The sequence below is a fragment of the Myiozetetes cayanensis genome, unplaced genomic scaffold (assembly GCF_022539395.1).
Source record: "Myiozetetes cayanensis isolate MyiCay16 unplaced genomic scaffold, myiCay2020 scf9, whole genome shotgun sequence".
Classification (NCBI taxonomy): domain Eukaryota; kingdom Metazoa; phylum Chordata; class Aves; order Passeriformes; family Tyrannidae; genus Myiozetetes; species Myiozetetes cayanensis.
Genome location: NW_026088185.1, coordinates 18,711,331 through 18,736,825, shown reverse-complemented (window position 1 = coordinate 18,736,825; position 25,495 = coordinate 18,711,331). Strand labels below are relative to the sequence as shown.

The 25,495-nt window shown below is 40.9% G+C and overlaps 3 protein-coding genes across 8 annotated transcripts in view; 2 read left to right on the top strand and 1 right to left on the bottom strand.

The window, feature by feature from the left end:
* Positions 1 to 120: 120 nt before the first annotated feature.
* On the top strand, positions 121 to 8,927 carry SSB (small RNA binding exonuclease protection factor La). The gene is made up of 12 exons (XM_050340609.1): positions 121 to 249; positions 3,052 to 3,126; positions 4,669 to 4,772; positions 4,934 to 5,108; positions 5,258 to 5,365; positions 5,466 to 5,566; positions 5,811 to 5,882; positions 5,967 to 6,009; positions 6,703 to 6,843; positions 7,208 to 7,391; positions 7,554 to 7,685; positions 8,472 to 8,927. The coding sequence occupies exons 2-12, from the start codon at positions 3,061 to 3,063 to the stop codon at positions 8,567 to 8,569; spliced, it is 1,224 nt and encodes a 407-aa protein (XP_050196566.1). The 5' UTR covers positions 121 to 249; positions 3,052 to 3,060; the 3' UTR covers positions 8,570 to 8,927.
* On the bottom strand, positions 8,582 to 14,635 carry METTL5 (methyltransferase 5, N6-adenosine). Of its 4 annotated transcripts, none has more exons than XM_050340614.1 (8): positions 14,606 to 14,635; positions 12,285 to 12,406; positions 11,546 to 11,660; positions 10,939 to 11,120; positions 10,479 to 10,561; positions 10,139 to 10,190; positions 9,417 to 9,466; positions 8,582 to 8,696 (listed from the first exon to the last, which is right to left on the bottom strand). In XM_050340614.1, the coding sequence occupies exons 2-8, from the start codon at positions 12,391 to 12,393 to the stop codon at positions 8,643 to 8,645; spliced, it is 645 nt and encodes a 214-aa protein (XP_050196571.1). In that variant the 5' UTR covers positions 12,394 to 12,406; positions 14,606 to 14,635; the 3' UTR covers positions 8,582 to 8,642. The 4 variants fall into 4 exon arrangements, with proteins under 4 accessions (XP_050196571.1, XP_050196568.1, XP_050196567.1 ...); XM_050340611.1 differs by lacking the exon at positions 14,606 to 14,635 and adding an exon at positions 12,942 to 13,413; XM_050340610.1 differs by lacking the exon at positions 14,606 to 14,635 and adding an exon at positions 12,732 to 12,819.
* The window catches only part of UBR3 (ubiquitin protein ligase E3 component n-recognin 3), a 106,217-nt gene continuing 94,768 nt past the window's right edge, over positions 14,047 to 25,495 (top strand). For 2 of the 3 annotated variants that reach the window (XM_050340607.1, XM_050340606.1), the window contains exon 1: positions 14,047 to 14,492. In XM_050340607.1, the coding sequence (XP_050196564.1) occupies positions 14,047 to 14,492 (446 nt within the window). The remainder of the gene's footprint in view (positions 14,493 to 25,495) is intronic. The other variant, XM_050340608.1, reaches the window with a different exon arrangement.

Here is a 25,495-nt window from a genome sequence, read left to right as displayed (position 1 = left end):
ATCCCCTTGGCATTCCCTGGGCATCCTCTGGACGTTCCCGGCCCTGCCCACCCCGCTCCCCTCGCGCTCGGGCGCTCGCGGCGGGGCCGGAGCAGCGCCGACCCCGCCCCGGAAGTGACGGCGCGCGCGGGGCGGGCGGGCCGCGGGGGCTGCTGGGCCGCGGCAGCGATCGCGGCCTGTGGAGCGGCGCAGCGGGACCGGGACCGGGATCGGGACCGGGAGCGGAGCCGGAGCGGGCCGGACGTGCAGGTTCGTGCGGGGCCCCGGCCCCGCCGGGCTCGGCCCCGCTGAGGAGCTACGGGGCTGGCGGCGGGCCCGGCGGCCGGGCCGGGCGGGAGGGAGGCAGGCAGGGCGGGTTGCCGGCCTGGGGAGCACGTGCCGCCCGTGCCCGGCGGAGTCGCGAGTGGGCCCGGCCGTGCCGGCGGGGCGGGAGGCCCCGGGCCCTCCCCGCGGGCAGCGCGTCCCGCGGGGCTGCGGCACTGCGGGTGAGGCGGCCCCGCTCCCGCCGCTGCCGGGCCCGGGCGTCTGCAGGCGGCGTGCGGCGCTGCGGGCGTGTGAAAGCGCCATCGAACAAACGGATGGTATCCTGGCACGGGTTAGGGGGCCACGTTTCAATTCCTTAATTACTTCTTATAAGAAAATTCTTCTTAAAAACCCCCCTGCAAGTCAAAGTATCGTCTGTGAAAATGTGTGGTAGCAGTTAACCCTTACTGTGAATAAAAAACTATATTTTGAGGTAAGAATCCTGTCAGAAGGCTCCAACTTCTGACACAGGGGTTCCTGAACAAGGCAGAGTACGAATAACAGCTCCATGTTATTTTTTTGGGAAAACTTTCCTATTTAGAAAAGCCTTTCCCTCTGTTACAGTAATGGTAGAACCAGCCTGCAACTTAGCTTTGTCCAGACCTTGACACTAAATGGCTGGTAAGATGAAAATCCACTTGAGAGTTCTTTCAGGATGCTCTAGCTAATACAGTGTGGGATCTAACTTGTTCTTCTTAAAGGGCTTGACTGTCATTTTCCATTTGTAATTTAAATCTAATGACTGCTTGCACTACTTGTTTTCATTTTGTGTGGTACTGATGCAGACTGTTGGCACACAGAAGGAACAAGTGTGGTTTGCTAAGAAAGCTCTTACAATAAAACGTTGTAGAATTTTGCATGCAGTTCATGCTGTGATTGCTGTTCAGTGCAGCTTTTTATGAGTCTTAACTGCTGCACAGCACCTGAAAACTATTGATCTGGAGGTCATCTTGTGCCAAATGACTGAGCTAAAGAGTCTGAAGCGAGCATATGCAGACAAGACTAGAATTTCTCTTAAATTAGGCTGCTTCTGCTTTTGTTCTAAATAGGTTAGAGCTCAATCACTGTCTGAACTGAATTTTACGCATGGCAAGCTTGAATCTTAATTTTGTCCACAGTTTGTTGTTACTCACAGCTGCAGGGATGCTTTACAGAAAAACTTCTCCAGGTGTTAGACTTAATCTAAAGGACCTGTGCCAGGTCTTGTGTTGTTTTACACTTTATGGTATTGACTTTAAAAATACTGCTAAGGAAGTAGGCTTAGTTTTGTTCTCTTTTTAGCAGTGGAACTGAGCCTTAAGTGGAAATTGAATTGCTGCTTCTGGGTATTTTGGTACCTGGGCTGAGGCAGGTTGGGATAGTGGTCAATTAGTTGATATCTCAGAAAAAGCTGTGACTGCTCCATAGGCTGCCATTAAATTGCCCCAAATTAGGTGTAATGTAAAAAAGAACACCAGTTTCTTTATAAGTTGGGTGTGGGGGACAACAGCAAGGGGTTGTGTTAAGACAGTACCAACACCTGAATGTGGTGGTGAACTGTCAGCCTCCTGTAGTCAGGGTGGCTCGTGTGAGACATCTCTGACGGAACTGCAGTTGTCAGCTTGGGCACTCTGGCCTGGGTTCTGTAAAGTGCTTTACAGACAAATGGACCACACTCTGAACACAGCTGCCAACTAATGCTGAAATCATGCTTTAAAGAGCGCTAGAGTGTTAGGTACAGGTGGAAGCACAGTAGTAGAGACTGGGATGCATATTTTAAGGCTGTAAGTGCCAAAGAACTACAAGTAAGTCCAAGGATGCAATGCAGTTTTGAGATCAGGAAGATGAGGAAACGGGAATACTGCAGATTGCAGTAGGATGAACAATGACTGGGGAATTAAACTACTGGAATAAGAAGATGAGGCTGCCAGGTGGGTGTTCAGATGAAGAACATAATTTTCCATGACAAATGTGTCTTCTCATTTTATATCCTTATCTTAAGAACAACTAGACAGACATTTTTGGATCCCAGTTAATTTTCTGGTCAGTAGCTGCTTTCTTAGTGACTGCATCTGATGTACTGGGATTGTACATTTGCTGCCAGTTAAATGAATAAGTTGCTTCCAAGGTAAAACACCTGTTATCAAAGATACTTGATTCAGTACTCAAACAGAACTGCACTGAAGACAGATTTGTGAAGGAGAGAAGTAGACATTTTTAGCATGTATTAATAAATGCAGATATTTTTCCTTTCTCCAGTAAATTCCATGAGCTTTCAAAGATTAAACAAGAGACAAACTTCAGAAATGTTTGTCATTCTACCTATGTAGGAATTAAACAATTTTTGTTATTAATGTTTTGCCTAGTGGCGAGAGGTTGGATTTGACTTAAAGAACAAATGTTGTTGGCTCTCAGCTTTGTTGCTGCTCTTAGTCACAAACTGAGGATCTGTGCCTAGAAAAAGGTAAATAACAAATAAGACTGCAAAGTGCCAGCATTTTTAAATTTATCTTGAATACAGAATGCCAAATACTGCCTTAACAGCCCAAGTATTTTACTTGTGGGGTTTTTTCCCCATTTGTTTCATACTTTTCCTTTGGAGTTTGCAGTGATGTTTAAAGTTGCTTCACAGGCATAAGTGTATGGCTCAAGAACTTGGCTGTTATTGTGTTTAGATGAGGCTGCAGTGAAATGCAATGCTCTAGGAATATAAGTCTGCAGAAAGTACTACTGAGTAAGTGCTTCTGCTCTGTATTCTCTTCAACACAGCTAGTGAAAATGGCTGAAAATGGAAATGGTGAAAACATGTCTATCTTGGAAAGCAAAATCTGTCAGCAAATTGAGGTAAGTTCAGTTTATAGTTTGGGATCTGGACTGAGGTGTGGTTTTGGAGGCATTCATTGGCAGGGACTTGGCTAATGGGAATTTAACTTAATGGGGAGTTAGACTTGAATCTTCAGCTCGTTAAAAAATGTCTGTCACAGGTCTATGACAGATATTTAATACTTTACTAATACTTTAATACTATTACAACTACCTTACTATTACAACTAAGGTAGTTGTAATAGTAGTTTAAGTTGGAAGTTACACTTGTCTACAGTTGCTTCTAAGAGCACAATTTAAAAACAAACATTTGCTAGCATTTTAGTTACTGTAGCAATTGAATGTATCATTAAACAGTTTATTACCCTGTTGCTGGGGTTATTCTATCTATGCAAATAGCAGAAGGTTGAATTTTAATTCTATATACCTTAATTTTTTGGGGGAAAATCCTTCTATTTGAGAATCTGTGCTGCTCAAAATACTCACACATTGCATAACTTGCTATTGTGATTTACTGCTTTGTAATTTAATGCTAAAAATTACAACTAAACTTTCGTGCCTGCTTTGGATTAACTATTTATCTCTCTCTAGAGGCTTGAAGGGTTACCCTACAACAAAAAAAAAAAATGAGCCCATCATTTAAAACAAAACTGTTTTCCTGAAGGATAAAAGTATAGCTACACGTGAATGCCTAATACTCTATGGAACCATTATATAAAACAAACAAAACAAAGAGATTGAGAAACAATAGTTGACAAAACTAGACTTTTGGTAACGTGAATTTGAGATATACTAGAGGGAGAGGTATTGTTGTAAAACTTGCCCTGACTTTTTAAGGCACCATGACATTGGTGGAAACATTCCAACTTATCCTATGGCTTCAGGTATTTGATACTAGTTAGATGACTGCTAGTTAGCAGAAGAATGTGATTAGCCTGTCTGCCTTGAACTGCCCATGTTGGACAAGATCAAAATAAGGACACAGTAACTAAATAAAATTAAAAATAAAGATTAAATTTAAAATAACAATTTTTTTTATCTTTTGGTCTTTTGTTGAATGAGACCTAAAAATTCCAGTTTATGTATATGATTTTCCAGTGTGCAAATACCATATTCTTGCTTATACATTCCTGAAATAAGGAGTAAAACCTGAATCTGTTGGTGACAAATTTGACTTTTGACTCTGCAGAGCTTGATCTGGGTGATAGATGCTTATGATGTTAACAGAATAAGCTTTGCTCCTTTCCTAAACAAAACTGCAGTCTGTCTTTGCCTCGTTAGTCTCACTGGATGAAGCACTGGCTTGCTGTGGCATTTGTTTGTTTGTTTCTGGCGGGGGTTGTGTGTTTGTTTCTTTTTACAGCTTACATGTTGCACCTCACTTTTGGCAAAGTATCACATTAAAGCATGAAGTAATAATTTCAGAATTTCTAATTATTCAGAGTAATTACTTTTGATATGTGTCAATCTACTGCAGTAAGCTGTCAGATGAAAATGAGCTTTTAAGGCCAAAAATTTCAGGACAAATCTCTCTTCCCTCCTCCCCTCCCTTCTTTTTTGCAGTATTATTTTGGCAATCACAATCTACCAAGAGACAAGTTCCTAAAAGAACAGATCAAACTAGATGATGGCTGGGTACCTTTAGACGTAATGATCAAATTCAACAGGTAAAACAAAGTACAACTAATGTGGGTAGAAAAGTTACTTTTAGCTACTTATCTCTATTTGTAGCCAAGTGTTCCCGGTGTGCATGCACAATTCCCGTTGCTGTTTTAACATCTGGCTTTGCCTGTATATTTGTAATAACTTGTGTCTGCTTACTCAATAGGTTAAGTCGCCTTTCAAAAGATTTTAGTGTTATTGTAGAAGCACTAAGAAAATCCAAGACTGGTTTAATGGAAATAAATGAAGACAAAACTAAAATCAGAAGATCTCCAAATAAACCCCTTCCTGAATTAAATGACCAGTATAAGGCTGCAATTAAAAACAGATCTGTATATGTTGTAAGTAAATTTCTTCCTTTACTCTATGCTGTTCTGCATGACTTAGACTGAAAGCCGTCTGAGTAAAGCTTGAATTAACTCATACCAAATAGGTTGTAATTTCTGAGTCAGTTTGGTGAATATAATTGAAGCTCATTGCTATCTTGCAGAAAGGCTTTCCACTAGATGCTACTCTTGATGATATCAAAGAATGGCTTGAAGATAAAGGTCCAGTTGAAAACATTCAAATGAGGAGAACATTGCAGAGAACATTTAAGGTAACTCTTGCAATGAACATTTAAACCTGGGGCAGGGATCCTCCCCGGACAGCATTCTGTTCAATTACTCTAACATTCAATGTTTCTTGCCATTTAACAGGGCTCAATATTTGCAGTTTTTGATAGTGTTGAATCTGCTAAGAAGTTCACAGAGATACCAAATCAAAAGTACAAAGACACAGAGCTGATAGTACTTTTCAAGTAAGTCCTCTTAACTGATACATGAACTAATAATGGTAAAGGGTGGATTTAGACAAGAGCCTGGCTTGACCTGAGAAGTGTAGGTTTCTAAACCGTTGTACAGGTATTGATAGCTGTACCTTTTGGAGAGTAGCACCTCAACGTGGAAAAGTAATTTCAATGGCTTCTTGTCTACTGATGTATTACAAAATAATTATAACAGAATATTTTAAATTATATTAACTTAGCTTATATTCAATTGAAGGGAGGAGTATTGTATAAAGAAGAATGAAGAAAGGAAACAAAACAAAGTAGAAGCAAAAGCAAGAGCTAAGCAGTAAGTCATTATCAACTGAAGTGCCTGATTTTGCTTGCTTGACTACACTTGAACTGACTCAAAACTAATTAAACTTTTCTGCAGGGAAAAAGAAGAGAAACAGAAACAAGCAGCAGATGCTGAAATGGTATGGGTTTCTTTTCTTAAATCTCTATACTTGGAAACTATGCAATGCTTGCTTTTGTGTGTATTTTCAATCCACGCACAACATGGTCCTGCCCCTACATTTTGTAAAACTAATATGGGATATTCAGTTTGAAATTCTATAATATAGAGCACTTTCTAGAAAGTCACTTCAGCTTTTCCAACTAACCTACAGTAAGACTGTTTTTTATGATGTTTAATCTTTTTCAATAGATTTATTTTTTTTTGAGGGCTCATGTCCTGAATTTAAATTATTAGCCTTGTTTACCTCTTCAGATATGATCCTGAAAGCACCACTGAGATGATTGTTCTCTTGTGGTATTTAAAGGATCCATTAAGAATTTAATTAGTATTATATTGTTTCTATCTGAGGTATCAGCCTTCAGCAAACTGTTTGGTAGAATTTAAAGAGTGTAACTCTCTTATGGAAAAGAAGTCCTAAGTTCCACATAAGTGTATCATAGTAAGCAAAGAAAATTGAAAAAAGGAGGGGAGACACACTGTGCAAGACTTGGACATCAGTATAACTAAATTACATATCAAAAAAGCTAGAGTTACTGTAATTTCAATTGCTTATTTATCATCATATTTAATAGTCTTAGGATTGAGGAGGAAAACACAAATATTCAAGCTTGACTATTCAGTGAAAATGTGGGATGTGTTTTATTTCATTTAGAAGTCTCTGGAAGAAAAGATAGGATGTCTTTTGAAGTTTTCTGGTGATCTGGATGACCAAACGTGCAGAGAAGACCTCCATGCTGTATTTTCTGGTCATGGAGAAATCAAGTGGATACACTTCGTCAGAGGTGCAAAGGAGGTCAGTAGACTCTTAGACAAGGGCTTAAGATCTTTGTCTTGAACTCGAAAATCAATGATTAAATGTTTGTTCTCCTATGTAATCAAGTAAACTATTGTCTTGTGAAATTTCAGAATATTTAGAGAATTATTTCCTTAAATTCTTCCAAAAGAACAGATAAAGGTTCCAGCCTTGTTAGTTGATAAGGTGAAAAGTGAGAATGTTTGTTACAACGGCTTAAGGGCTTTGATCAGTCTAGACATGTTTTACATTGTGCAAGAGTAATGAATTTGCTGAGGTACTTAACTGGGTGTATATTGTTCATCATTCTAGCTGAATGTTTTTGCAGTAAGATTCAAATGCAGACGCCACTCTTCTTTTTAAGGGAATTATCCTGTTTAAAAATACTGCCAAAGATGCTCTGGAAAAAGCCAAAACAGCACATAATGGAAACTTACAGCTTCGGAACAAGGATGTTGCATGGGAAGTGCTAGAAGGAGATGCTGAGAAAGAAGCTCTGAAAAAAATACTGGAAGATCAGCAAGAATTATTGAAACAGAAAACAAAAGGTCCTCCCTTCTTTTATTCATTTAAGCCTTTATAATGTCCTACAATTGGCACTCCAAATAGTGAATATATACTACACACTGACCTAACTGTAAAGTGTTCCTTTGAGCTTGCCAGTTTAAAGACAAATGATACAAAGTTCCTGATCTTGTATCTCTCCACAGGGCGCAAAATTAAAGGAAAAGGGAGAGGAGGAAAAATACCTCAGGGTGCACAAAAAGGAAAAATACAGTTTCAGGGCAAGAAAATTAAGTTTGATAATGAAGAAGATGGTGGTGAAGATGATACTAAAACAGGTATGTCATTCTGTTTAGCCATCAGCGTGCTTGTAGCAAGTGTGGGTAGAGCCCTTCTCAAATCTTCGTTCGCGAAGCCTAGCCATGGTGATGATGTCATTCTGTGCACTTGATGCAGGTTCTTTAGTACACAGAGCTACTTTCTGGAGAAGTATTCATGTTTCTTACAAGTGTTTCAGATTTGTCTCTGCATTGTAGTATTTCTGCCCTCTTGTCAGTATCAGTGAAGTAACTTTAAGAGTCTTGTGCTTGATTCCTTCCAAGACTGTCCAAAAAGCATACTTAGATAATTATTAGATAGGTAAGGCTGTACTGCAGGCTTTCCAGAGCATTCTGCATTGAAAGATGGTGGTTATCGGCTACTTTACACAGCTGTACAGACTCAGTCTCTTGAGGGGTGGGGTTTTTTTTCCCTTGAGGATATGTGAAGACTGATAGTGCAACCTGTCAGTATTTAGCTTGGAGAAGATCAAGAGCTAAGCTTCTGTTCATTGTATATGGCACCTGCTTAACTAAAATCCAGTGAAACCTCCTGGTAGATTGTATTCCTTTATTTTCTAACCTGCCTTCCTGCTACGGAGTTATATAGGGATTAAGCTCTTCAAAGGTGGTATTTTAGAACATCTAAAACCTTAGTCACAGTAATAAGTAAGCCCTCTAGTACAGCAGCAGCTGTAGAGAACTAGGACTCATCTTTGAACTTACATGGTAGGGTTTGTTTGGTTTTTTTCAGATTTCAGGTAATGCTTTCCTTTACCCTAAATGACCACATATTCAATCTTGCAGAACCAGCAAGTCCCAAGAAGAGACCACTAGAGGAAACAGAAAAAGAAGAACCTGCACCAAAACAACTGAAAACAGAAAATGGAGATGACAATCAGTAATACTAAATTAAATAAAATTTTAAAAAATTAGCGGTTTTAATGTTCCATTTTCAATAGGTTTTAAAGACATGCCTCAGTTCAGGAATTTCTTGGCAGAAAATCTAATGAAATCCACTTCAACGTCAACCTACAAGTAGAGAAAAGCTTCATTTTGTTGGGTTACAGCTTTCTTTTGTTCAAGAAGCATGCTTACTCCTAACATACAACCCTGGAAAACTTTTATATTTATAGTTTTGTTTATACTGTCAGATCCTCTGATTTTTTTCTGGCATCTCATTCAAATGTAAAAGGTTTTGGACTTTGTAATGTTGTGGTTATGTTGAACAGCAGCTGGCAATAAATTCACAACTTAAAACTGCTTACTACTGAAGTCTGGTTAATGTAGTATAACACTGTAACTGTCAAGTAGCAAAGATACAGGACAGACTTAACTATTTTAAGTTCAAGTCACCAAGTGCATAGGTACAGCTGAATAAAGCTTCTAGTCTTTGCACAGAACACTGAAACAACGCTACAGCTGTAACGGTTCTGGCCTTCAGCATTTAGTTCAGTCTAATTACCAGCTGCAGATAGGATCAAGCAAATGGCTATTAGGAGCTGAGTCAAGGAGGCTGCCCTTAGCTTATCACCTGTAGTTGCAGGGTTGGCTTTAATCTTTCTGTATAGCTTTGACTGGCATAATGATTCCTTTCATTGTTCAGCTACAAAATGTAGTAACAGCAATGGAACCTGATGCTTGAGAGTGCTGTGAGCATTCCTCATCCAGTACATATGGTCCTAAAACTTGAATTTTCGTAAGGAGAATTTATTTACAGCGGCATTTTCTCGGTTATGTTTTTATACTTACTGATTTCTTCTTATGGAACTTGTATGATGCTGGTAGGTCAAATCTAAGTTCTGTGAACAGGACAAAGAATACTTGTTAGACTAGGATGATTATTGGTCACTTAAACCCTACATCCATGTACTTCTGTTTCTAATGCCCACCTCTGTTGTGGCCTGTCGTGATAACTTTGGATCTCTGGACTAGATGATGACTGAACATTTAAACTGTCCACATCAGACAGTTAAGTGGATGGCTGAAATGCAGTTGTGCTTCAAGCACTTTTGCAACTTCATGGCTTAAATTCCATGACTGCATAAGGCCTCCAGCTAGGGGTATTTAAGAATAAGGAAGATACCTGCACAACTGCCAGAAATATTTAGGTGACTAAGGACAGGATGCGTTTAGTGTGAGAACTGACCTGTGCTTTGCTTTTGTTTTTTTGCAACCGTCTCCTTTTGAAGCAGGAAGGGAGGCAACTTCCCCTTGAAGATAAAATCTAGTCCAGGAAGAAACCTATTTCTGCACAGAGTATGTATTCCTCAGAGCTTTAAGTGCCTGCTTGTATTCTAGGCAGGTAGCAAGATATGAAAAACAAAAAGTCTTTTTAAAAAAGACCTGTGTCATCTCAGTGTTAAATCACAAGTAAATTCACCTCAAGCTGTTATGATTGGCTAGTAGTGTTATAGGTATTAACCCCAAACAAAAGGTTGGGGTTTTTTCCATTAATAACAAATTAATATTACCTGCTATGACTTCCATCTTCACTTCCCATTCATCTGCTTTCTTTTGAATGTGCTAGAATATTAAATAGATACAGGTAAATTTAAAAGCTCACTTCTACACTGTCTTATAAACATCTACACCCCTGTACTTCTTTAAGAATTAGTTTCCTGTGCTTTTGATTTTCAAGATAAAGCATTAGATCACATTCTTATCTAGATGTATATGAGATTGCAGTTATTTGACATTTACTGCAAACATACCCCATAAAGGTGTGAACCGGTGAATCTACAGACATCATCATTAAATGCCAGCTATCTTGTTGCTTGGTTAATGCTTGCTGTAGTAAAATGAAGGACTTACCTGCCGTGTTGAAGTTTTGTGAAGGGAATATACAGCTGTTTTTGCCATTTGTAGAGCAGTTTTCAGAAAAATCATATCAATTCCTAAAAGAATGATGGAATTATTAGCATTGTTAAATGGAAACTTAAAGATCTGCTTCATTTTTTCTGGAATAATATGTATTTGAGAAACAGCATTGAATACATTAGGGTATGGAAAGAATTTCTAAATCTTGCCCAATTGCTTCTGGTAAAAGAAAAATGCTAGGGATATGAAATAACTAGTATTGTTTATTTCAAATCTAGTGACTCTTAGCTGCAATGTTGAAGCTGTTAATCTGTACTTAGGAAGCTGATTCCAGATCAACAACATGCTAGGTAACTAGAATAGCTAACTAATAAAAAGGGAGATGTTTCATTAAAAGCATTTCCCTTGCTAGTTTGTTCACAATAATTTCTAACTGATTCTAAGAATTACTAACCTTTATTATGCTTGGTACCAAAAGGAGGGTTCATAATAACTGTGTCAAAAGCATCTGACATGCTACCAGACAAAGAACAGATATCACACTGAACCATGTCGACATTTGTGAGCTCAAAGTCTTCAATATTGCTATTAAATATTTCCAGTGCATCTGCATCTATGTCAAATCCCACACAGAATCTATTAAAAAAAAAAAAGTATCACATATTAGTCTCCTACAAACTACAGCTTTGAAAGGGATCCAGGTACACAACTTGTTTTATCTAGGAAATGTAACAAGCATACACTATAAATTCAGTGCTGATAAAAATTCAAGTAGTTCTGTTGCCATTTCTCAAATATAATTCTGATTTTGTTAAGGAAGTTTCATGAGTTCATTTAATGCTTCAAGGGAAAGAAAATATTATGACTTTAAAATTCATGACAGCTGTCCATCACTTTCACAGTAGGAATGGTTATTGACAGTCAGAACTTATTAAATAGCCTGATTATGCACCAGATTATATACTTTATGTGAGTCTAGTTCAGCATTGCTGTTTTAATCTTACTTTCTACTGTTCTATGCCAGAAAAAAACATAAGCAGAACATAGCATTAAATACTTACCCTGCTCCCAACATTGCACTTCCAATGCTGAGCATGCCACAACCACATCCTAAATCTGCAATTGTTTTGTTTTCAATATCATCAAAAGTATTGTGAATTGTATAAAGCATACATGCTGGGGAAAAAAAACAACACAGGTGAATAATACCAAATATGCACCTAATTAATCAAGAAAAGCTTCACCTGCCTTCAGAAAACTCTTAACTAAAGGTTTCTTGTAATGCAAAATTAACCTGATATTCTCACTGCCTGTAATTCTCTTTCCTTTATATGTGAAGAGTCAAAAACATTCTGATGAGTTGTACAACTCTCAGTTTTTGTTGGAGAGATTACATATAGAGCTTTGAGTGTTGTTTGTGGAAAAAGTATGCCTCTAAATTTGTTTGAAGAAAAATGATAGGACATAAAATATTTTAAAAAATCACAATTAAGGTATGAAGGAGTATCTCTATATACACTTTTATTGGTTTTGTGTGTCATGAAGTAAGTCCAAGCCAGCTTTTGCAGTTAGACATTAAGATGCTTCTATCACATTATTTTTTAAATCAGTTTATTTGATTTTTGGATTGTACATTACCAGTACACTTCTAAATAATTATATTCCTGTTGGAAACAATTTCTTAACTACTTTTAGTGTAAAGTCTTCAAAGGAGATAATGCAGTAGAAAAAACCTTTTTTAATTAAAAGTGCTGATGAAGAACTAGCAAAAGAGACAACAGTGCTGTGGGTCACCTCTACCTGCGATATGAGGTCTTGTTGGATACTGTTCAAGGAGTAGTTTTGGACTGTCAAAAGTATCAACTTCTTGAAGACAGCTTTCCAGTTCTTTAAGCTTTAATTTCTTCATGTTTATGGTTTAACTAGAGAAAATAGTGCATAATCAGTTACAATAATATAAAAAAGTACATATTATCTTAAACTATTTTATATTTATTATCCCCCAGGATTCCTCAGCATCTCCCGGGTGTTTCCAGGCAGCTGTTTCCCGGGATGCAGCCGGCGGCGCACCGATGACGGGCAATGAGCGCCAGATCACGGCAGCGCCGCTCCCCACTGGCCCCCGGCGTTCCGCAGCTACCGCCCGCCGCCCAGCCCAATGCGAGGCAGGGGTCGAGCCCCAGCGACCGCCACCAACCCCCGGTTCGCCCGGCCCACAGGGCCGTTCCCGCGGCCGCTGCCCCTCACCGCAGCCCCGCTCACAGCCCCGCTCTCCGCAGCCCCGCCGGGCCGGGCCCGCCGCGACACTTCCGCCGGCCCGCCCCCGGCCCGCCCCTTCCCGGGCTGACGGGCATCTGCGGGGATGAAACGCAGCGGGACTTCTCCCTCGGTTCAGTTAACAAGTGGGAGCTGTGGTGTCGTGTATTGTAAGCACGGGACGTTTTATTGCAAGCTCACGTGTCAGCGCTGCTCGGTGCCTGCCATGGCCCGGTCTGCTGGTGTGTCCCCCGGCGGCCCCGCTGCCGAGCGCCCTTTAGGGACAGAGCAAGGAACAGGAGTTCTGCCCGGCCGGTGGGAAGGGCGGTCGTTGAGGAGAGTAACAGATTTACCTACTTTTCCCGCATTTTCCTTCCTACGATCCTGGTGGGAGAAGCTGCACACACCACGTGCCCCACACTGCCTGCCCTTAAGGAACCGCAACACATCACAAGCTGCCGGCAGGGAGCAGCGGCAAAGCCAGAAGATAGGCAGCTGCCTTGGGGCCCGTTGCTGTCGCCTAGAAGGTTACTCTCCTTTAGGGACAGATTTTTCTTCTTAAGTTTTCCATTGCACAGTTGAAAATCTGTTTACCGAGATTTGAAACCGCCGATGGGTTTGTGAGGCACGGTCATTCGCGCTCTCTCCCGGTGGGAGTGCGCAGGCAGCCGCACGCCGGTCCCCGGGTGCCGGTCTGCGGATAGCCCGGGGTACAGGGCTGCTGCCAGAGCCCGGCGCTGCTCTGCGCTCCCCGCGGGGCCGCCTGATGGCAGCGAGCGCGGAACCCCGGCCCGAAGCCTGAGAGGTGCCTCCTGCAGCCCCCGCAGCGCCCCGGCCCGCGAAGCCGCCACCGCTCAGGCCGGCGGGACCCTGCTGCCCAGACACGGCGGCGCCGCCTCACGGCACCCGCTCCGCGGGAGGCGCGGCTCGGTAACAAACGGGTTCCGCTGCCGTCGGGGCCACCGGCCGGCCGAGCTGCGCCCTCCGCGCTCTGCGGGGCTGTCGAGACCCCCGGCCGGACACCCTGTCGGGAGCCGGCGGGCACCCACGGGCCGTGCGTGGGCGGCGCGGGGCGCGCACCTGCGCGCTGGGAGGGCGGCGGGAGGGCAGGGGCGGGGGAAGAGGAGGGTGGTGTCAGGGGAGGGGAGAGGCGGTGTCGGGGGGAGGGCGCGGGCGGCGGGCAGGGCGCCGGTGCCGCGGCTATCGCGAGAGGGCGGCGCCGCGGGGCGGGGAGCGGAGCGAAGGCGGCGGGGGGAGCGCGGAGCCGGAGCCCGGCGCGGCCGTAACGGCCCCTCGGTGTCCCGTCATGGCGGGGGCCGGCGCCGGCAGCCGGGACAAGCGGGCGACGGCGGCGCGGCTGAAGGCGGCGCTGGGCGGCGAGGGCGGCGCGGCGGCGGCGGCGGAGCTGCGGGCGGTGCTGGAGCGGGTGCTGGCCCCGGCGGCGGGCCCGGGCGGCGGCGAGGCGGCGGGTGAGGCGCTGGAGTGGTGCCGCTGCCTGCTGTCGGGCGGGGAGCCCTGGGACAGCTTCGTACAAGCCGTGCGGGCCTACGACCCGGCCACGCTGTGCGGCCTGGTGTGGACCGCCAACTTCGTGGCCTACCGGTGCCGGACGTGCGGCATCTCGCCCTGCATGAGCCTGTGCGCCGAGTGCTTCCACCAGGGCGAGCACGCCGGGCACGACTACAACATGTTCCGGAGCCAGGCGGGGGGCGCCTGCGACTGCGGCGACAGCAACGTCATGCGGGAGGCCGGGTGAGCGCCGGGCGGCCGCGGCGGGGCGGGCGGGCACCTGCCGGCGGGGGCGGCCCCACGGGCGGCGGAGCCGTGCCCGGAGACGCCCGGCGGGAGGGCGCGAAGGGGGGCACCTGCTGCGTCCTGGGCTGCCTCTCTCTCTCCTGGCTGCAGGTCGGACCGCGGCGGGCAGAGCCGGGGGGCAGCCCCGCCTTCCCTCCCGCCGGCCCTGGCCGCGGTCCGGCGAGGTGGCCTTGTTGATGTGTGTGCGCCGTTTATTGGGACGCTCAGGCGAATCTCGTTGCCCTTGCACCGAGTGCCTGCTTCCAGGAAAGTTGATAAGGCGGAGTGCATAGGAGGCAGTACCTGTCAGCTTCCAGCTAGCAACCTTGGCCTAGCACGGCCAGCCGTGAAGCGTGTCAAAATACTTTGGGACGTCATGTGAGCAGATAAGCCAAAGTGAACAGATTGAGTAACAGGGAGCCAGTTTTGTCTGATTTCCCAGTCTACAGTTCATCTTGCCACCTTAGCTTTAAATGGAGAAATTCGGTAATGCTTGGTTGAGTACAACAAAGGCAGGATTTTGTGGAAGTCAAAGGTCTTTCGTATTCTCTAAGCACGCAGACCTACTGGAGGCAAGACTGAAGTGCCTGGTCAGAAGAAGAGGAATGTGGTACCTCATTAAACTGTCCTTTGTTTGCTTTGTACTCAATGGTAAAAGGAAAGATCAACCAACTAGTTACTGTGTGAAGGTAATACCTAGCCAGTTAACTTCAAATTTCACAACTGAGTGTCTTTTTGGAGCTCCTTGTGTTCATGTTCATTCACTACAGAGTGAAACACTTCACCATATGACCCTTTGGAGTGCTTGACTGAGGCCTCTCTTCTGACTAGCTTTCTAGAATAGTCTGTCTCGACTGTCTTAGCTGGAGTGAGATGGCATGCTGTTGAATCCTGAGTTGTGGTATACCTGGCACTAAACTTCAGGAACATTAAAACATTCTCCTTGGTTTTTTTTGAATTTACAGTATATAATTCTGTGTCACTCAGTCAGCATCTTAAGATTCCTTCTATTTTTGCATTTATTCTTAGAAGTTTCATTAATTCTTTTTTTTGTTCCTTGAATATTTTTGTCTTGGCTCCAATTCTTTGTGTCTGTAGTCACCATTCTCCTGCTCTAGGCCTTGAGATGGCTTCATTCTTTGTTTCTTATGTTTTTTCCCTTTTTTTTCTTCATAGTGTCTACCTTCATCATTTATTCATTCTTCCTTGTTGGTGGAATCTTTTCTTATTGATAGACTTCCTCCAGTGGAAGAATTTTTTTTCCTCCTTTTGTTTTCATTAATCTTTGGTGGTTTCAAGTGGCTACTGCTGAAATTATTCTTTCTTTATTGATTCTTTTTCAACTTCTGGTGATTCTGTTTTCCTCAGTATCACTGAAAAGACAGTTCCCCTTGATCTTGAGAAGTAGGAAAAAAAATTAATGTCACTTCTTCACTGTTCATTGTGGAATAGACTTAGGGCTCCACTTAGTGGCAGGATTTTAATAGAGTACAAACAAATTGAACTACTTTAGGGTGAATATTAAGAATAACTTCTGATACTGCTTTCATCCTGGAGTTCATAGCTTTCAGAGTTGACCTTTCTTATTTTAAAATTTTCTTCTTGAAGAAAGATAGTTTAATAACGAAGAAATAAAAAATGCTTACACTTGCAGTGTAAACAGATGCAAACCCTGAAGAAGTATGAATATTCTCCTTGTTTCTATTTACCCTACTTATTACCTTTGGTGGTAGAATTTGGGAGTAAATTGTCTGTGTGTGAGGTAGGTCTCTTCAGGAGTTTTGATCATTAGAAATAAAGAATTACATAATATTTGTTCAGAAACAACAGTTGGCATTGAACAGTAGATTTTCCAGTCCTCATGGATCATATAAGGAGGACAATACAGGACAGCATATGGGGTGTCTGCATTTAACATAAGGTCACTTCTGCTTATGATAATAAGAATTGATGTTATTGCAATTAAGTCAACTAGAAACTTTGTTTGCTGTGCAAGACAAAGTAAATTAAACTTAAACCAATGTAAAAACATTGTGTGCAAACACACTTGGAGTTTTACGTATTGACTTGAATTGCTGTAATGTGGCATGTTTAGATAAAGTGATTTAACTTTGTGTATACAAATCAACTGCACAATTACAAAGGTAATGCTTTACCTCTTAAAGTTAGGAGGCCTTCATGATAGACTTAGGAAAACTGCAGTGTGTCTAGCCCGATATAACCTTGGCCACTGCAGCCTAGGCTTCTATTAATAGCAAGGGAATCAAATGTGGAGCCTACTTATGAACTTTATCTACCATCTGTCTGCTCAGATAAAATTTTGTGTAGATACTGCATATGAATATTATAGTAACATGTTTTGTTTCTCTTGGTTCTTAGTATCTGGTTTCCATGTTCAGAGTTCATTTATTTGGTGCATCTCAAAAAACACTTCTGAGGAAGTCTTAGTTAACTGCTCTGCTATAGAGGACATCTCTCCAGTTTAGAATCTGAAATATCATTTTCCTTAGTGCGGCCACTGTACATTGAGAGATGTGCTACTAATTAAATATTTAATTGGCTTTTTAGAGATAACTGTTAGTTTTTTGTTTCTGATGGTTTTATAAAAAGAAGCTGGAATATAGTGTAATAGATGGATGTTGACTTGCTTTAGGTACCTTGTGTGATACTCATTTGACTTAGAAAAATCAGATTGTCACACTTTTGAACCTTTGGATTTTCATGCAGATTTCAGTGTTTTTGATGATTAAGTTAATTGTAGTTGGTCTGATCTCCTAGGATGTAATGTAGACATTAGAAAAATATCCAAGTTTGTAAATGTGACTGCTTCTTAAAGTATTAAATGCTCTAGCTATGGCAAAGTTGAGTAGATTTTAAGATCCATTGATATGTCAGTAGGTGAAAATAGTTTGTAGTTGTCTCCCATATGGTATCCAGCTATTTGCAAATGAAATTTAGCAGCTCCTTCAGAGATAATTAATAATGTTCTGAAGACATATAGTAGACATATGTTCATAGTTCAAGTGAGTTCATATGTTGGAGAAAGAAAACCCCATGTGGTTGGACAGGGGAAAATTCAGACTGCAGTGGTTTTGGTTGGTAGATGGTCTCGTGTTATAATGAAACGTGATAGATCATGAAATAAACTTGAGGAAAGCCCTATGCTATATGGTTATAATAAGGGTATAACTAGTCAGTGATCTGTCACTGATGAGTACCATCCTGTTTCTGTGGCTGTCTTGTTCTGATTCCCCTTTAAATCTGGAGGCAATAACTTGATAAACTAGAGAGCCTCTACACTTGGGCTATTGCATTCCCCCGTGTCCTGTTTCAGAGTATGCCTCGCTGTGTGTTGACTTATTTGTTAAATTAATCATGTGGGAAGCAGATGTTTTAGTGCTGCATTACAGTGCAACAAGAATAATATCTCCATCAAGGGTTGCATATCCTGAAGGCCAAAAAGCCAGGTTAAGAATTTCATTAACCAGGCTTTTGCATTGATGTTTGCTGTGTATTTCATGGTAGTTATGGCAACCGATGGCTCCATCGACATAGTGTTGCCTTCTCTTATGACTTATAGCAACGGGGCTAAGGCATTACCAATTTCCACTTGCAACAGTGGGCTGTTTCTTTATCAAGTGAAAAGTCCTATCATTATAAGAAAGGTTAATTGTTATAGATCGATGGTATGTGTCATGTGGTCAAAAGCATTTTCGTGTAGTCAGCTCTAAACTTTCTGCAGTCCTGTCTCTAATGGTCCTTACTTATCTTTCAGTTTAGCTCTGTATCTTAAGAGTATGAATGAATCACTGTAGGTTTCTTGGAGATCTGTTAGAGCTACACACTAGATCAGACTGCTTTCTCAGTTTTTTTTCTTCAGTTTATCTCCCTTGGTGACTGATGTATCTGTTGGGTCTACCACAGTCCCTTGTGAAAAAGCTGGACAATTCTCTTTGCCTCCTCTTGCTGCCAAAAATGAGAAGTATATTCTTAGTTTCTAAGATGCTTGGTTTCTTTCTGCTTTAATTTGTTTAGAATTGACTCTATTTTTTCAGTGCATTAAAATGTTTGCACCTAAAAAGTAAAACTTAACAGTTTTACTTAATTTTACATTTTGGATGGTAGATACCTAAATTGATGACCTTTGCCACTCTGTCCCTGTATAATTTTTTCCCTCCTTCTGACTTGATTCCTTATCCCTTTTCAGAGGTACTTTATGGCCTTGGCCTTGTTGTGATGATAGGGAGCTATGGGAGATTATGTTCTATTTCTTTTACTTTCTAAGTAAGGGTAAAGGAACATTTTCATCTTCTAGACCTGTGAAAACTTTAACAAATAGAGTGACAATAAATGCAGACTTGTTGTTGAGAAAGCTATTATGACTAGTTACTTCTGGATGCATTCTGTGCACGTTCATCAGGAAAAGCTTCTTTTATCATCTTGGATTGTATCAGTGTGATCCACTTAAGATCAAAGTAGTTAGATCTGCTTGTGGCTGAGTTCAGGGACATGCAGGTAACTTTACTGGCATGAAGTGGATTATGTGCTTATTTTGGAGTGTCTTGCAAGAGTGAATCACCTGTTTAGCATACATATAGCATGCTGCTGCTTCAGCTTGTCCCTTCCAGTGTGACTCTGTCAAATTGTGGTGTTTAGCAACAGACAGGAAGGTTTCAGTTCTCCAGGACCTAGACTAGGTTTGGTGTTGCAGCCGCCAAGAGGGAAGGGTGCTCTTTTGGAACTTTCTTCAAGAAGTTCCTGAAACAGTTGCTTTATCAACAGGCTGAGACCATATAGGTAGCCAAGGAGTTTAGCCTCTGAGCTTTATGAAACTACATAAAAATATCTGTGTTTGGGATTGCTGATCTGGTACGAATGGCATTTTTTAGGATCTCTATCAACCCCATGCAGCTTTTCAGCCTTTGAAGTCTTTTGGGCTACCAAGGAAGGACTGAGGAGAAATTTGAGCTGTACTGGCTGTTAGCTTGGCATGAGAGTCTGGATAAATCCATGGTCATATAACTTCTAGTGGATGTGATCTTCAAAACAAAAACTCCGCCACGATCATCCACATGCAAAGTACAGGAATTCATACTGGGATTCTCACTGACCAAAGCATTTCAAGTTACCAGGCATTTATAGATAATTGATTCCCTCTGTCCTCCTTTATGCCTCCCCTACACATAAGGGTCAATATTTTGTATTGCTGCTGAGGATGCCACAGTAACATTCAGTAGTTTTTGTAGTGCTTCATGTTAGGTCTTATCCTTGGAAAGCAAAAGAGATTTCAGGTCAACGTGTAGATTAAGTCCATCATGTTACACACTCAGCTCACAAACCTGCCTGACTTGATTTCTTTTAAGAATGTCTAATTAGGACTACATCAACCTCTACATTAGTTGCTGTATTCCAGATGGTTAACAGCCAAGTGCTAATTTTGTATTACTGCCTTTAGAGCTGTGGCCTGACTAGATGATGTGCACTTTATGCGTACTTCTGGAATAATGTGCAGTTGTTTCAAAGTCATCAATAAGATGCTCAAATGTATCAATATACCTAATTGTAAATATTTAGAAGCCCGAACTATTGCTGAGTTAGTTACTGAACAAACTTGAAGTAAACGATGGTTTTACCCCAAAGGTTTTGCTGATAGGACCAGTCTGATTTGAAAAACACAACAGTATGTGAAGGCTGAGCTCACACAATAGGACAACTGTGTATCTTGCCTAGTCCAAAACTGACTTATTTACTGTGGGACTTGTCTATCGCTTTCTTATTTGCCTTGGTAAATGTTTAGTTTAAGAAGACATGGTGTTTTAGAGGTCTCTGAAACAGGGTTGTTTAGATTTGGGCTAACCAGTGTTGATTTTCAGTTCCTTTGCTCTGATCCCACCAAGTTCTAAAGCTCCTTGCATACCTTTTGTGGACCTATCAGCTAAGTTTGCTATGTCAGGGTGGAGTTATTTGTCTGGTACATATCTGACCTATATAGGGCTGTCAATGGATTTGTTGGCAATGAAAAAAATGCGATTTTGGGTGTATGGTTAGGGAACACATTCCGAAAGAACTATTGTCTTTTAGATCTTTCTTAATGACAATGTAGGTTGATTTAGATTTCAGGCCATGCTTCCTTATAACTTGTAGAATATCAGGAATTTTATATTAGAAAAATTCTGGAATGGTACCTGACAACTGCAGGTTATTTTAAATAACAGTAATTTTGTGCCCTCCTCTGTAGAGGGTTCTGGTAGTAAACTTTGACAGCAATAAGATGAATTTTCTTTACATTGAGTTACTAGCTATTACAGTAACAAGGACTAAATAATAAATTCAGTTGTCTTCATCAGGAGGCACCTCTTTGTTTCTGCATAGTGCCTGCACTGATAATAGCTCTGGCCTGAAAAACAGGGACATTTAACTTTCTAAGAAAACTGCTGATTATTTTATATGCACACTGTCTGTTGGAGGCATGACCAAAGTGTTATCTTCAGCTTAAATTGATAGCTTTTATTAAAATTCACAACTCTCAGTCAAATCCTGAAGAAATTAAGTTTGTTTTTACATTTGTCTAGCACTGTGCAGTCACTTAGAACTTTATCAGATGAAGTATTTGGGTCAAGATACTACATGCCATATGTTTGACCTGTTTAAATTTTCTTGGGGAAAATTTTCTTGGCCAGAAAGTATTTTTGTTAAATCTATTTTGAAAACTCGATTTTTGTTCTTTAAATAGAAGATGTCTGTGTACTTTAAGGTCGATAAGTGGTGGGACTCTGAAAGCAACTGGTCAGAGAGACTGTATGTCAACATTTAATGGTTTGGGAAGATTGAGGGCCAAGCAAACATAACCCTAATGAGGACTCTGGACCAAATATTCTATTTGCTGATCTGCTTGTCTCTCAGACCTACTTCTGGAGTCAGCTGGGAATTCTGCTTTGTGAATGCTGCGTAAGACTAAGAACTCTGCAAAATCAGATCCTAAAAATATTTAAGTTAAGCATCCAGAATTAGAATGCAGATTGTATCATAATTCTTCTGTCTTTATATCCATGTTTGGGGGGGTGTGTGTGTGGGGGAGACGATACCTTTAGGCTTCATGTTGCAAAAGAATTTTAAATGTAAATATTTTTCTTGTGTGCTTTTTTTAATGTTAACCTTTATAAAGATTACTTTCTAAAGTTGAGTTTGAAGAGTGTTCTTGTCAATGCCTCTTTCAATACAGTGAAATACTAAATTTAACGGGTCCTTTAAGAAGTACTGTTTTTTTCTCAACTGAAAAGGCTGAAGTTCCTGTTGAAAACTGTATTCTTACATGCAAATGGGTTGAATTAAGGTAATTTAAAGAATCTTAATATTGCCATTAACAGGATAACTGAGGCCCTTTTAACTTGTAAGGGCTTCACTTTACAATCGTTGTGATGTTTGAAAAACCTGTACCAAAGAGACTGGGTATTATATTTGTAAAGTTAATTAACTGTGTGTCTGTTACTGTACAAATATATTTCAAATTGTGTGTAGATTGAGGCTTTTCAATCAGACTAGGTAAATGTAAGCTGTACTTAGATGCAATTATGGTGCAGTAATTATATTCCAAAGCATTCACCCTTTCTCTAAAGATATTTTTGCAGAAGAAGGTTGTGTTACTCTCTTGAATTGTTCTGTTGTCTATCAAAATGCTCAAATTCAACAATTTTGTGGGTCCATTCAAATACAGGCTCAGCTTCAGCTCTCAGAAGTCCATTCCTTCTCATTCGCACTCTGTTTTTCCTTAAAAAAAGGCCTTATGACTGAAACTGCCACATCTGCTGTTTCTGATTGATAGTGGGTACTTACATACTAATGAACTCGGTGTAGTTTTATCCACTATACAAGATGTTTACATCTGAGGGCTAGCAGACAATAATAGAAATGCTCTTCTGCTGAGCAGCTTTGCCTGCTTTTCCTTTGCACTGGAGTGCTTGCTTTGCTCAGTGTAGCCCTGAGCACCAAGGGAGCTTCTGGTGACTCACTGCCTCTTCCTGCTGTTCTGTGAGGATTGGAATACCTTCTAAGAGTCTAATCTGTGATTTCTAGCCTCCTATCCTGGCTAACCAGCTTTGCCATGAAGGCTTAAAGCCTTGAGAGATGTCCTTTAAAGGTGTTTTTGTTTGTCTTTTCTAGAGATGCCATTAATTCTTCTACTGTGTTTTGTTGTCCTCTGCCACTGACTCTAGTGTCTCTGCTTTGGAGATTTTCTCGTTGGAAGGATTAGTGTGATGTCTTTTCAGTTGGCTTTGCTTCTTGTCATTGTCCCTGATAGCAGAAATGCAAGTATTCAGCTTTGTCTATGAACTCTTCCGTAGCTTGCAGCTTTCATTTAGAGTGGAAGAGCTGTCATTCCTTGGGCCTTGAAGTCAGTACCACATTGATTCTGGCCATTACTTACTTACATTGATTCACTTTTGGAAGCCTGTTTGGCTGCTGAAAGGAATTTAACCAATGAAATTTAATTACTAGGGTGTGTGTGGGAAACATGCTAAACTTAATAGGAGCAATAGGTTAATTTCTCTGCATTTCTTTAGAGCTACCATTGTGTTTGCTGTTGTTAGGGACAGTGGATTCACGTAAAGCATATCAAAGCCTTTTTTCACTAAGGTAGTTTTTTAATCCTGTTTATTCAAGTTTTATGTTGAATTAATTTCTGAATTAAGATTTGTTTCAATATGTGAACTGCAAAAGCAGAGAAAACCATTTAAAAACTCTGCCATTATGTAAAGAATTAAAAAATCAGTTCATAAGAACTCTGAGAGGCAATTGTAGCACTCAAAAAATATTTTGCATCTTGCATCTATATTGTAGATTCAGAGTATGTAAGAATAGTATTTGCTTGTTAGTTTTACAGTGGGGACAGAATCTTTTTTTAAAGTGTGTGTTAAATCTTTGCAAAATTTCTCTCCTTTGAATGCTTTGTGGAACATTCTGTGCCGACAGTCACGTGGTATACAGTATGCAAAACGATCTATTATATCTTAAGTAAAAGCTCAGTTTGAGTATGACTTATTGTTCCTGAAGTGAAGAATCAAGTAGAGCATTACATTCTTTGCTTAGGAATTGATTTCCAGGAGTTTTCATTTGAGTCCTGTCATTGGGTCCCAGATCCTTGTCCCTAAAAGCTTCTGTCAGGAGTGAGATACTCCTAGCGCTGTAGCACTATAAGATTGGTGAAAAAGGGATGCTTTCAATTGATAGTCTTATAATTTAGTTTAAAACAAATGACTTTTAAACATGAGGAGGCAGGGGACAAAATAGCAAGAGAAAAGTGAGGGTAAAAATAGTCCCTCTATGTGTGCATGAACTTACGTCAAGTTTCTGGAATGCAACTGAAACTTGAGACACTGTGGGATGTAGTGGGTGAAGGACTGATCAAATGTTCAAAAGCTGTAAAGGTGTGGCCTGGCTGGCACTGAAGACATTTATCAGCTGTTGTGATAACTGGGGAAGTTTAAAAACTCTCCTTTGAAGCAGAGGAGTTGGCTTCATAGTCAGCCTTGTATCCAGCTGATGTGCTGGTTGGCCAGGATGGCATTTTCCTGCTCTGCCGTGTTTGGGGTTTTGGCTTATTTTGTTCTGTGTTTTGCTCCCTTGTCAGGTGAACAAGGAAAGGGGGTGATGGCACAATGATTCGGGCGTTTCAGTGTGATTTTCAAGGAGACGGGTCTTTGAGTGGTAGTGGATTTAATCTGGCCCAGTGAATTTATTTATATATTTTTAAATGTAAATAACTTCTGCTAGCTTAGCTTCTGAGCTGGTTTAACACAGGATCAGTCAAGTGCCAGTGCTGGAACAAATAAGAGGGCTGACGACAGAATGGTGGCAGGACTGACCTAGTTTGACTAGGTTGTGCAACTGTAGCCTAAAGGGAAGGAGTTATTTTACCTGAAGATACTTCTAAAATACATTTTAGAAATTTACAGTAGAATTATTAAAGATGGAAACAGTAGGAAAGAACATAATGGATCTGGAAAGTCTGACTTGAAGGTTATTCAGAAAATATTAATGCTGCTTATGTTAATAATAAATTGTACTCTAAATTTTACAAATAAGATATTAATGCAGCGTAAGAAATCTCAGAATTATATTTGAAGTCATGTGGACAACATTCTTTGTTAAAACTCAGTTTTTATTTAATTGGAAGTTACTGTTTATTCTTTCCTTTTGCTAAAATTAGCCTTATCTTTTTGTGAAAAAGTGATTTATAGGTTAGGATGACACATAGAAAACCAAAACCAGAATATACCTTTGAATCTGTGAAGAGAATAACAGAAAAAGATTGTGATTTTTGTGTTCATGTAGACCTATATTTTAGTACTTCCACATTAGATCTTTGGTGAGATAGGGCTTGAATATCTCTGGCTGATGAATTTGCATTCTCACTGAGATACTCCTATTCTTAAACTTCATTGTAGTATAATAGTAAAAATATTTACAGGGAAGAGTATTTAACACGAGAAACATGAACTATTAAAAGATTAAATAAGAGTGACAGGCTTATTGGAAGAAGTGTTTCACGATGTTGAAATCAAGTCAGAAAGCTTAGATCAAGGTGATCTGTCAGTTAACTAGTCAGTCTTCTTCAGTGTTGTTTTTATTTTTGAGCTTCAGAAAAAAATGTATTTCTTATCTAGATTATATCCACTTTTCATTACATTTTCGCCTGCTCCAAGTGTTGGATTTCTGAGGCTTAATGATACCAGGAGAGATTTGGAAAACGTTCCTTTTTGTTGCCTCCTAAAGTCCTATTTTGATAGTCTCGAAGCGTTTTGAAATGTACATTTATGTCGATTTACAATTCTTTAACTGATACCGTGATAAGGGAGTTCTTTTAGAAGTACAAGGAACTGTTTATGGAATAGCTTTGTCCAGTGATCATCTAACCCACTGAAAAGTTTGTCACAGGTGTCTCTTTTGGCCTGTATAAGAAG